Source organism: Vitis riparia, chromosome 10 (assembly GCF_004353265.1).
Source record: "Vitis riparia cultivar Riparia Gloire de Montpellier isolate 1030 chromosome 10, EGFV_Vit.rip_1.0, whole genome shotgun sequence".
Classification (NCBI taxonomy): Eukaryota; Viridiplantae; Streptophyta; class Magnoliopsida; order Vitales; family Vitaceae; genus Vitis; species Vitis riparia.
This window is the reverse complement of record NC_048440.1, coordinates 13,051,183-13,064,557: the sequence shown is the minus strand read 5'-3', so window position 1 is coordinate 13,064,557 and position 13,375 is coordinate 13,051,183. Positions and strand designations below refer to the sequence as shown.

Here is a 13,375-nt window from a genome sequence, read left to right as displayed (position 1 = left end):
AATAATAATAATAATAATTAAATAATAATAATAATAACAATGATAAGATTTGAAAAATTGAACAAATAATAATAATGACAAAGATAATAATAATAATAATAATAATAGTTATAATAGTAATGATAATAATAATTAATAATAATAATAGCAATAATAATAATTAATAATAATAATATCCGCTAATAATAATAATAATACTAGTTAATTACAACAATAATAATAATAATTAAAATTAATAATATCCGCTAATAATAATAATAATAATATTCGTTAATAATAATAATGATAATAATCTGCTAACCATAATGATAATAATAATAATACCCGCTAACAATGATAATAATAATATTCGTTAATGATAATAATAATAATCGTTAATAATAATAATAATTGAAATAATAATAATAATAATAATAATAATAACAATAATAATAAATGAACTTTAAGAAATTGAATGGCTAGAGTATATATTTTTAATAATAACAATAATAATAATCATGATAATAATATTAGGATTTTAAAAGTTGAATTAATAATAATAATAATAATCATAATAATAATAATAATCATCATAATAAGATTTTGAAATAATAATAATAATAATAAGATTTTAAAAGTTTGAATTAATAATAATAACAATAAGATTTTGAAAGTGCAAATCAATAATAATAATAGCAATAATAAGATTTTTGAAAGATTGGTATAAATAAAATAGGAGAATATAAAATAATAATTCTAGTTGATAAATATGAGATTTAAAAGAGCATTTGAAGAATTAAATTATGGCATGGGATTTTCTTAACGGATTAGAATTCGAATAACTAATAATACGAGATGATGATTTGATTTATGAAAATGAGATTTAAACAAGTATTTGAAGAATTAAATTAAAGTATGAGATTTTTGAAGGATTGGTATAAATAAAATAGGAGAATATAAAATAATAATTCTAGTTAATAAATATGAGATTTAAAAGAGCATTTGAAGAGTTAAATTATGGCATGGGATTTTCTTAACGGATTAGAATTCGAATAACTAATAATACGGGATGATGATTTGATTTATGAAAATGAGATTTAAACAAGTATTTGAAGAATTAAATTAAAGTATGAGATTTTTGAAGGATTGGTATAAATAAAATAGGAGAATATAAAATAATAATTCTAGTTAATAAATATGAGATTTAAAAGAGCATTTGACATGGGATTTTCTTAACGGATTAGAATTCGAATAACTAATAATACAGGATGATGATTTGATTTATGAAAATGAGATTTAAACAAGTATTTGAAGAATTAAATTAAAGTATGAGATTTTTGAAAGATTGGTATAAGTAAAATAGGAGAATATAAAATAATAATTCTAGTTAATAAATATGAGATTTAAAAGAGCATTTGAAGAATTAAATTATGGCGTGGGATTTTCTTAACGGATTAGAATTCGAATAACTAATAATACGGGATGATGATTTGATTTATGAAAATGAGATTTAAACAAGTATTTGAAGAATTAAATTAAAGTATGAGATTTTTGAAGGATTGGTATAAATAAAATAGGAGAATATAAAATAATAATTCTAGTTAATAAATATGAGATTTAAAAGAGCATTTGAAGAATTAAATTATGGCATGGGATTTTCTTAACGGATTAGAATTCGAATAACTAATAATACGGGATGATGATTTGATTTATGAAAATGAGATTTAAACAAGTATTTGAAGAATTAAATTAAAGTATGAGATTTTTGAAGAATTGGTATAAATAAAATAGGAGAATATAAAATAATAATTCTAGTTAATAAATATGAGATTTAAAAGAGCATTTGAAGAATTAAATTATGGCATGAGATTTTCTTAACGGATTAGAATTCGAATAACTAATAATACGGGATGATGATTTGATTTATGAAAATGAGATTTAAACAAGAATTAAATTAAAACTTATATTTTTTTTTTTAAGGATTGGCGTAGAGCCCTGCATCCACACGAACTGGACCTGGGCTCTAACCCAAGTGTGAGTCTAATGTTTTCATGGGCAAGCCCAAAGCAATCATCCATCATACATTTGGGCCTAATGCCACAACTTAAGCCCAAATCTAAAGACATTAGTGGGCAAGCCTCGAGACTCCAACTTCAGCATAGACTTGGGCCTGGGCTCTAAATTCAAACCCAAGCCCAAAACCATCATTGGCAAGAACCAAGCCCGTCACCAACACAAGCTTCTTCACAGTCCAAGGTCTCTCCTTCCATCTGGGTAACTTTCAGGCGAGGCCCCCAACAGCAGCGGCGTAGAGGAGAAGGGCAGGGACGGCGGCGCCGGGACGGAGAGAGGAAAGCCGTGGCGGCGGTTGCTGAAGCGAGTGACTGCTCGCACTTCTCTGGACGAAACTCGGTCTCAGAGTGGAGAAACTCGGTCTCAGAGTGGAGAAACTCGGTCTCAGAGTGGAGTAACTCGTGGTGAGGGAGCTTGAGGAGCCGCCGCTGCTGCAAGTGTTGTCGGCGTCGGAGTTGGGAAGCGGCAGAGCGTTGGAGATGGAGATGGAGTAGGCGCGCCATGCACGCGGGGAGTCAGGCGCGGTGCCGGGTGGGTCACAGCGCCAAAAGTCTGGACTTCTAGTCCCAGGCGAGCTTGATGGAGGTCTTCACTCTCTAAACTCTCTCTCTTATGATTTCGTCTTTACCATTTATTCAACAACAAATCAACTCGACTTCTAATGTCCTATCTCTGAATCAAAAATGGAGGCTCAACATAATTTAAAAGCGGAAACAGAGGCGCTGTTGAATGTAGAGAAGCAGATTAGACTCGTCGGAGACATCTCCGGAACCAAAAAATAACGTAACTGACATCCTTCAACTATGCTTCGAGGCCAGAGCGTGGGAGACCCTCAACGACCAGATTGCTCTTTTATGGAAACGACGTGACCAGCTTAAACAGGTTGTAACTGCTATGGTCCAGCAAACTATGTTGTATATTGACCAAACACCGGATATTGAAACTAAGATTGGGCCCATTTAAAACACTTAACAGTGTGCTGAGTGGAAAGAAGCTCGGCTGAAAGAATGGAAATGCTCCAGATCATTGAAGGTAATAATTTCCAACTTTTACAGATTTCATGGCTTGCATGGTATCTAGGAGTGGTGAAAGCTCAGCATGGTGGTGCAGGTAGACAATAAAACTAACTAGTTGTTGTGACTCGAAAAGGCAGACCAAAACGAAGACAAGGATTGAGGTACCAAAAACAGAGATGAACGACCTCAAACGGAACACTTTCAAAACGATAAATAAACAAACAAAATACTCAATATATGGGAACCCATTTCATGCCGGAATAAATGGGCTCCAGGCCGATGACAAAACTCGAACCGTATCCAGATTTATCTTTGCAGTGAACGCCCAAAGAAAATGACAAAAAAAAACAGAGCAATAATATACCCAAATAACATGAGAGCTAGAGAACCACCAGATAAATACATGAAGAATGATATGATAAGGATGATGAATAGAAAAGCCACAATGCTCGTACCTGAAAGTCTCTTCCCCGTTTTAGATATCTCGTCCTCAAAAACTCATCTGAATGAATCCCTTGGAGCCCCCCGTTACCTAGTCCGCCCCCCCCCCCCCCCCCCCCCCCCCCCCCCCCCAGCTGTAAAAGACCCCTGCTCTGTCTCTCCCGTCTAATCTGCCCGCCTCCTCCAGCTGAAATCCCGGGATGGAAAAATGCCAGCCATGTCTCTCGGGCCGGGTCTACTGACATACATTGGTTTCTCTTTTAAAGCCCATTTGACTAGAGTTTTTCAAATGGTAAAAACAATGTTTTAATTATTTTTATTATATTAGATTTTTTTTTTATATTTTTTTATAAGACAATCAAACATGAAAAAATCATTTTTCTTTGCTCATTTTTTTTTTCTTTTTTTGGGGTGGTGGAGGGTGGCGAGAATTGAGGAAATATTTTTATACTTTTAAGGTTTTTTAGTTTTAAATAAGTTCTCCCAGCAAAGTGAAAAAAACAACATATCATCAAATTAATCTGACAAACAAAAAAAAAGAAGATTGTTTTAAAAATTTATTTATAAAAGATAAGGTTTCTTCATTTTTTTTTTTTCTGGGTGGTGGGGGGAATTGAGGTAGGTAGAGATTAGAAAAGTAGAGATATCTCCTAAGAGAAAACAAGCCTTCTTCGCTTCTTTCCCCAAAATTCAACGATCTTGAACCAAGTTTCATCCATCGCTCACCAAATATCATTCAATAACTTATCTAGACAGTACTAGCGATCCAGCTTCTGTGGTGTTGGGCCGCCCACGAATGTTTCTGGCATTGGCCACATTTTTCCTCCAAGCAGGACAAGATGGAAGTTTTCTTCTCACGCTATCGGACTGACCTGAAAGGTGGAGGTGGGGCTGCGTGTTTGAGGTTCAAAAACCACATTTCTTAGTTCCTTTCACAACAATCAACAACCTCCATATTCCAGTAATTGACATCGTTACATAATTCATTAACGTTTGTTTTCTGTCTTATATGGGAACAGCTGTACGTTGGTCCCGGTTTATTCAATATACCAGCTATCATATGAGGCCAAAACAGGCTGGCTAGTGTACGTCACCTATAAGATTCAGTCCAGGCAATGAACTTTTGAATGTCCGTACAAGCAATGATATTTCATTATTTTGAATCATGAGTCCATGACTTCGTCAAATGTATGAAAAAGAAAAGATAATAGAGAAAAAGGCGAACAGTGTCTCATTTCCGACCGATAAAAGGAACTATACATAAAATCATCCTCCTGCCTCCACATCCAACCACAGAAAAAAAAGTATGTCCCGTATTCTGCAGTTGTTTAGAAACCCTCATACTCCACGACACCCAGAAAGATGAACAAAATAACAGAAGAGTCCTTCACCAATGTGAAAGAGCAATTAAAGATGGAAAACTTAGGCTAATTAATTTGAGAAAAAAACAGACAAACCATAATACTAAAGGCAAATTGTTTAAAGCTTAATGAATATATATATTATATATATCACATATACCGATAATATATTCATCCTATATACTAGTCTACACAACAATGTAAATGCTAATCGCTTCTAGTTCCCCCACACCCAACGCAGTTCCTCAGCAGGAGGCAGCTCCAACACTAATCCATCCCAGTCATTAAACGACCGACAGTTTGACAGTTTCGCGGCAGCGTCGCCGCTTGACTTGTCCACGGTTCTCCTTCTCTTCCGGCTCTTGTATGAGCTCTCTTCTACCCATGCCACGCAAGAATCCTTCCCGGTGAGGCTCTGAACGACAGATTTGAAGCTCAAAGGGTTTGTTTCAATGTATTGAGTACCGATGATCACTACTTTCACTGGCTTCCGGTTCTTGCAATCCATGGGAAAACTCCTCCTTCTTCTTCGTCTTCTTCTGCGGCTAAATGGGCTGGCTCTTCACGTCTTCCTATAACTTGGGTGGGTTGTCAAGTGTGGCCAATTTATAAAAGGGATTTGGCAGAGACGAAGGTTATAAGAAAGGATCCAAAGGTGGGGTACCGTTTTGGAAGTTAATAGATTTGGGAGTACTAGTTGACTGAAAAATGAAGCGGTCTAGAAGGACCATCGTCTTAGTCAAAGCACGCAAATTTGGAATTGCATGCCACAACTATTCACGTGCTGAGAAAGAAGCATTTGAAAGACCGGTAGTTTCTTTGACCTAAAGAAAGTTGGACATTTTCCTGCATGACACTCTTTGCTCCCATCCCTCTCCATTGCCAACCTCATATATACAACAAGTTGTTTAGAAGTTCACCCACAAAAATTAAAGTCCCTTATTATTACAAGTACGGACAAAGAACTTGCCGACATCTGAAAAGGCAGCTAGTGGGTTGTCAAGAAGTCCTTTAGGTTTGATTTGCTCTTTGTATGTATGCGCCTCCGAATCTTCTGTACCACTAGCAGATATGTGGGAAGTTACCACAAGATGAGTTCATACGCGCATGCCTCCTTCTGAGTAGTTTGAATAATCAATTAACCAATCAGTGAGATGTTCATTTTTAAGTTTTTAACTTGTTTTTCTATCTTGAGAATTCGAGAAGGAGTTGTTGAGCGTTCATGTTTCAGCCCGCCATTTGACGTCATCTCAATTGTTCTCTCTTCAATGATTGCATCACGAGAAAGCTAAGGTATGGGATTTTTTTATACTTGTGGGGAAGTTAAAAAGGAAAATATTAAAAAAAGGAAAATTTGTAAAAAAAAAGGGGAGCCAATAAAATATTTATGAGATTGACGCAGTCCATAAAGTACGAAAACATTTGGAAAACTAAAACAAAAAAATTAAGGAAAAAGTGGGGTTTTACTCGCTAACTTAAAAAATTAAAAATTAAAAAATCTCGAATTTTATATTTATTTATTTTAAAATATTTTAAAACACATACATTTTTTTTAAATCAAATAATTATTTTCTGAAATACTCTTTTACTTGACAATATTAAATAAAATTATCTAAAATTAATTCATTATTTTAATTTAATAAAAAATGTTTTACAAATAAATTTTTTATTATATAATATGAGATACAAATTATTGTGAAAAAATTCTCCAATATCTTCAAATGTTAAATAAAATATTTTTAATTTAAAATTTTCCCTTCCAATCAAATGTATCATTGAGAAATAGATTTTCCTATTTTTAAAATTTTTAAAAATAATTTTTCTATAAAAAAAAGTAATAATTTTAAAAATTATTTAAAAAAATTTTGAGGTATCAACAAATTTTTTGTATCTTAAATTTTAAGATTTATGAGAGAATTTTTAAATATATAAGATAAATCTATATAAATTTTATAAAATATTTTACTTTTATAATTTTTTTAATTATTTTAAAAATAGAAATAGAAAATAGAAAGTGAATCTAAATACTATACAAGAAATTTTAATTTAGAGGAAAAATAATTGTAATAAAATAAGAAGCCATGCAAAATCATATATAATATTAAATAGCCAGGCAAGAAAAGAAATAATGCAGCTAGAATTATTTTTGAGAATGGTTACTTCCGGGTTGGTTGGGCGTGTGGGGAGTTGGAGACAAAGTAGGAGAGATGAGGCAGAGACCAAGTGCATTGGACTTGGGCTCCTTGAGTTTCATTGGGAATAGTTTCTTCGAGTTTATTCAGCTCAAATTAATCTCAACTTCTTTTCTTTGGTGGATTATCCATGGCATCCAAAATGACGCCGAGTCCAGCTTTAATGGCTGAGATGGAAGGATTTTTCTGTCAAATGACTCAAGCTTATGAAGATATGTTTAAAATGTATTATGGCATGGATTTGAAGGATTTGGAGGATGTGGAAGAGGGATAAGAATCAACTGATTCGTCTAAGCTTGACGAGAAATAAAGTCTAATCCGCCTGTTGGGGAAACTACTAGCTGAGACTACTGGGCTGTTGCATAGCTCGTGCGTGAAGATGAAGAGAACGGAGAAACTAAATGCCAGTCTGAGGACTGCTCTGAAGACCACGTTCGAGTCATTAAAAAACATGCAAGTGAGGATGAAAAAGGCGGAGGAGTCAAGGACGAAGGTCCGGGAGGGAATGGAGAAGATGCTGAGGGAGGAATCAAGGAAGGACGAGGAGACAATGGAGGAATTGAAGAAGATCTTCAGGGAGAGAATGGAGGAGCCGAGGAAGGCCATGGAGGAATCGAAGAAGATGAGGAGAGACGAAGGAGGCGAGCCAGAGCTTTGAAATTTGTATTTGTATTTGGTTGTTTAATTTGATCCCTTTCATGTCTCCTGGATCGTCAAATTTCTCTCTTCATTTGGTTTGACATTTGAGCTGTAGACCTGACAGGAGAATGGGAAAAGAAAGCACGTACAAATCTAAAGTGTATGGGTGGCTGACTGACCCATCAAGCCAGTTGCTTTTTGTCCTTAGGAGATTTTGGAAAGCATAAGAAGCCTAAAAAAAAGGAACAGAAAAGCATTATTTTGCTTATTAAACTATATTCAAATCTAAAGTTTGGTCCGTCATGTGCTTTGCAATTATAAAATCTTGTTTATTTTATTTTATTTTATTTTTTTGACCAGGTACGTAAGTTTATTTATTCAGTCAAATCCTTGGGTGTGACATTCAGTCTGACGCATTTCAATTTCAATTCTATTTTTCTGAAGATGAAGTTGTAAAACCTTGTGACTACTGATTCAATCTACCAGTACTGACCTTGCCAACAGGGTACTTACGTGTTGGACTTTGCTTTTCTATGGAATCCAATATGATCTGGAAATCCTAAGGATTGGGCACATTCCTCAAACTGGTGGATTTGACTAAGCCATCTCTGGAATAGTTGGATGGGTTTTGTTTTTAAAAGGGATATTTGGATATATATATGGCCGAAATAACCTTGAAATTGAAAAGCGAAATATCCACGATATATGTGTATTAGAAGCAAGCGACATGACATTTCGAGGAAATAACTCGGAGGGTCGATTTTTCGTAAAAAATTGTCAAAAAATCGGTGATATATCGCCGATATATTGACGATTAGCGATAAATCGACGATTTTAAGGAAAAATTGTCTAGGACGCCAATTAATCGGAGATATATCATCGATTTTTTGCAAAAAATCGGTCCTCTTTCCAGTGTGATATGACGGCCCAGATCACACCCGTATTGATCCAACGACCAGATTTGAATTTCAACGATAATAAAGAGATTCAACGGCCAAATTGCTCCCAATTTGTGATTCAACGGCCAAAATTAAATTTCAAAGGTAACTTAAGGTTCCAACGGCTATTTTGGCCCAAATTTCGTCTATAAATAGCCCATTTTGCATCAATTTCATCCATTTTTGCTTTGATTCTTCCTTTGCTCTCTTATTACTCTAATTTTTTCTAAGTTTGCTCAATTATTCAATCATTTTAAGGTATGTTTGTTTTAAATTGTAATTAATTTTGTTTACAATGGTAATTAATTCATGTATTTTTAATTAATTAGTATGTTTGCAAGGATGATTTAATGTTATTTTTACATTCAATTGTAATTAATTTGTATATTTTTATTGAATTAATTTAGGTTAATTTGATTTTTTAATTATAAATTGATATATTTATTTTAGATGATTATTTGTGATTTAAATTCACATTTAGAATTACATTAAATTAATTAACTTAGCTAAATTATTTAATTAATTTAATTAACATGGTAAATTATGTAATTAATTTAATTAATATGAACTAGTATATTTTGAATATGAAATATGTCCATTTTTATGATTATTGGAATTTATTTTCACATTCAATTATGATTAATTTTTATATTTAGTAAATTTATCATAGAATTACATTTAGATTCAAAAAATTAACTTAGTTAAATTATTTAATTAGTTTAATTAACATGAACTACTATATATGGAATATCAAATATGTTCAATTTTTTATATTATCGCGATTTAGTTTCATATTCAATTATTATTAATTTTTATATTTAGTAAATTTATCATAGAATTACATTTAGATTTAAAAAAATTAATTTAGCTAAATTATTTAATTAGTTTAATTAACATGAATTGCTATATATGGAATATTAAATATGCTCAAATTTTTTTTATTATTGCGATTTATTTTCATATTCAATTATGATTAATTTCTATATTTAGTAAATTTATCATAGAATAGAATTACATTTACATTTAAAACATTAACTTAGCTAAATTATTTAATTAGTTTAATTAACATGAACTACTATATATGAAATATTAAATATGCTCAATTTTTTTTATTATTGCGATTTATTTTCATATTCAATTATGATTAATTTCTATATTTAGTAAATTTATCATAGAATAGAATTACATTTACATTTAAAACATTAACTTAGCTAAATTATTTAATTAGTTTAATTAACATGAACTACTATATATGGAATATTAAATATGCTCAATTTTTTTTATTATTGCGATTTATTTTCATATTCAATTATGATTAATTTCTATATTTAGTAAATTACATTTAGAATAAAAAAATCAACTTAGCTAAATTATTTAATTAGTTTAATTAACATAGATTTAAATTTAAGTGTATTTTTCTTGCAATAATTTAGCATGGCTAGTGAAGGTGGTTTTGCCATGCCAGGGCGAGATCTGACTTGGAAGTATTGTTCACCAATTGAGGGTAATCGAAATGGAACAATTTGTAATTTCTGCGGGTTGGTAATGAAAAGTGGAGGCATCATGCGATTCAAGTCTCATTTAACACATAAAGACCCGCATAACAACACCAAAAAGTGTCCAAGAGTGCCGCCCGAAGTGAAAAAAGAGATACGATTGCTGGTGCATGACAAAAAAAAAAAAAGTAAAGAAAAATGTTGATATTGAAGACATTCGTAGTCAATTACGTGGCACAATGGGGACTCATCATACACATTTGGTAAACGAAGATGATGATGATGAAGATGTTGAGGATGAGGATGTGTATATGTATCCGACAGATATTCACCCAGATGAGCGAAATGCATATCGATCTGCAGTTCGTGCCTTGAAAGCATCTAATTGGGAACGTGAACAACATGAGAATATTGTAGGAAGCAAACGCAAACCGGGAGAGTTTTCTATTGGTATACCGTCGACGATGCGAAAATCACAGAGTATGCGACATTCGCATCATTCACCCCCTATTTCCCCTTCGCTTTACAAGTCTTCTGCAGCAAGACAAAAAAATATCAAAGATATATTCAAGGGTGGTGCAATTAAAGAAACGATGGGACACTTAATCAGCAAATTCTTCATTTATGAGAGTGTCGCATCCGCAAAAGCAAAGTCTCATCACTTCAAGAATATGATTATTGATGCACAACAAGCAAGTAATTACTAATTTATCAAATGTTATATTGTGTTATACTTTTAGTAAGTATAGTATTTTGTGACATGTTTTACATATGAAGTGCAGGAATTGGAATCGAACCTACATCTCCATATGAAATAAAGAACAAGTATTTGGAAATGGAGTACAAAGAAATGGAAGCTTATGTGAACCAACAAAGAGAAAAATGGAAGACATATGGGTGCACAATAATGTCAGATGGATGGACAGGGCCCACAAAATTAAGTATTATTAATTTCATGGTTTATTCTAAAGGGACCACGGTGTTCCTTAAGTCAGTCGATGCATCGAACTATATCAAAGACCACAAGTATATATACGAGCTTTTGAAGACTATTATCAAATAAGTCGGTAAGGAAAATGTGGTCCAAATTGTCACAGATAATGGGTCGGCGTTCATGAAAGCAGGAAAACAATTGATGAAGAAGTATAACTTATATTGGACTCTGTGTGCGGCGCACTGCATCGACTTAATCTTTGAAGACATCGGTAAAAGACCCAGTGTTATCGATGTGATAAACAATGCTCGCAAGATAACTAACTTCATTTACAATCATGGTTGGTTACTAGCACAAATTTGAAAGTATTGTGGTGGAGACATTGTTCTACCAAGAGCTACAAAGTTTGCTACCAATTATATTGCTCTTGATAGTCTTCTAAAAAAAAGAGTTGATTTGAAAAAATTGTTTATGAGTGATGAATGGACACAACACAAACTCAATCGAACAAAACTTGGACGAGAATTGGAGCAATTATTGTTTGACCATACGTATTGGGACAGATTGACAAATATAGTTTCATTATATGAGCCATTATACGTGGTACTTCGACTTGTGGATTTTGAAGTTGTTCTCATAATGCCATTTGTGTACGAGCTTATGCACGTGATGAAAGAGAACCTTATTCGTCAAGGAGCTGAAGATTGGATGTTCAAAATAATACAAGATTGTTGGGAGAAAACACTAAAACATCCATTTCATGCAGCAGGTACTTAAGTACTATATATCTTTATAAGTTTTTACTTTGTATTTACGTTTCTTTAAAAAAAAAAATACTAACTCTACTAAATTTTATTGTAGCATACTTCTTGAATCCAAGATTTCAATATAGGTGTGGAATTGGTAGTGATCTAGAACTACTTCAAGCTATCCATGATGTTTTTGCAAAATTAGATCCAACTACTGAATCGCTTAGTCAATTTGGAAATGAGGTGAATAAAAAACTGTTATTTTTGTCAATAAAACAATAATTTCATTCATCAATTTATTTGAACATTTACTAACAAATATGATATTAACAAATTAAATGTTGAATACATAGCTTGTACTTTTTCGAGATGCAAAAAGAGGATTCGGTGATCGAGCGGCAATTGCAGCAAGGTCAACCATGGTGCCCGGTGAGTCTTTATAGGAAAAAATTGATTATCATTATTGTAAATTCACCACATAAGTATTTATATGATTATCAAATTTGTTGCAGCTGAATGGTGGTTTATATATGAGAATCAAACACCTACATTGAGAAAGTTAGCCATCAAAGTTCTCTCACAAATTGCGTCATCTTCTGCATATGAGAGAAATTGGAGCACATTTGCTCTCATCCACACAAAGCAACGAAATCGTTTGGCTTACCCTTGATTGGAGCAATTGGTTTTTTGTTACTATAATATGAGACTAAAGTTACGTGATATGGAGGTAGAAAATGATCGAGTTGCTGAAAAAGATTACCTTGATCTTCTTGACATTTCAGCCGAGGTGGGTGAAGAAGAAGATAATTGGTTATTCCAATGGGTTAGGCCTATACACTTGGAAGACGAAGTTGGAAATCCCGATCCACGAATTGCCGCTCATGCTCGAGAATTTGGAGTTAATGTTGAACGTGTGTTGTCCGAAGAAGTTCACTCTGAAAGTTTTAGCAAAGATATTGATGATTCACTTCAGGTGGCATTGAATTCCCATTAAGAGATTGATTCCACAAGTGCTGGCCAAGTAGTAGACCTACTACTATAGGTACTTCTGCTTCTGGTTACGATGGTTCAAGAGGTGGAACTGATGATGGAAGTGATAATGGGGGAGGAGATATTGATGAACATCGACATAGTCAATATCCAATCAACCAATTTACTTGTGAAAATGATTTCACACACTGCACACAAGATGAAGACCATGGCTCTAGAAGAGCTGGTCTAGGCATAAGAGCTATTGGGAAGCCTTATAGAGGAAGAGAACGAATGATGGAACCATATAACGAGGAGTTACTTTCAGGGAGTTTTGAATCTATGAGTATAGGGACTCAATTTAGTGACTCCTCGAATGAGGTTAACGTCTACCCTCCTCATATGATGAGTTATGGTCAACCTTCAAGTTCAATAAATGAAGAGTATGGTATGTCGTGTTATTCCCCTTCCAGAAAATGCCATACCAAGTTCCATATCAGATGGAAGGAGGATTTGGCATTAACACATGGGTGAACTTTGAGTATCCTATCCATGTAAAGGCAGTGGGCAGGACTCAAGAGATATATG

General features: G+C 33.2%; 1 protein-coding gene and 1 long non-coding RNA gene across 2 annotated transcripts; both read right to left on the bottom strand.

Moving 5' to 3' along the window:
* Window positions 1-1,916: 1,916 nt before the first annotated feature.
* LOC117923364 lies at window positions 1,917-3,600 on the bottom strand. Its single transcript, XR_004652609.1, has 2 exons — window positions 3,524-3,600; window positions 1,917-3,051 (listed from the first exon to the last, which is right to left on the bottom strand). It is a non-coding gene; the product is annotated as an uncharacterized LOC117923364 (long non-coding RNA).
* Window positions 3,601-5,087: 1,487 nt separating this feature from the next.
* LOC117923107 (VQ motif-containing protein 10-like) lies at window positions 5,088-5,378 on the bottom strand. The gene has a single exon (XM_034841353.1). The coding sequence runs from the start codon at window positions 5,376-5,378 to the stop codon at window positions 5,088-5,090; it is 291 nt and encodes a 96-aa protein (XP_034697244.1).
* Window positions 5,379-13,375: the final 7,997 nt, after the last annotated feature.

Bases quoted from the DNA above. Each gene is read 5' to 3' on its own strand.
- LOC117923107 (XM_034841353.1), bottom strand. From the start codon at position 5,378: ATGGATTGCAAGAACCGGAAGCCAGTGAAAGTAGTGATCATCGGTACT.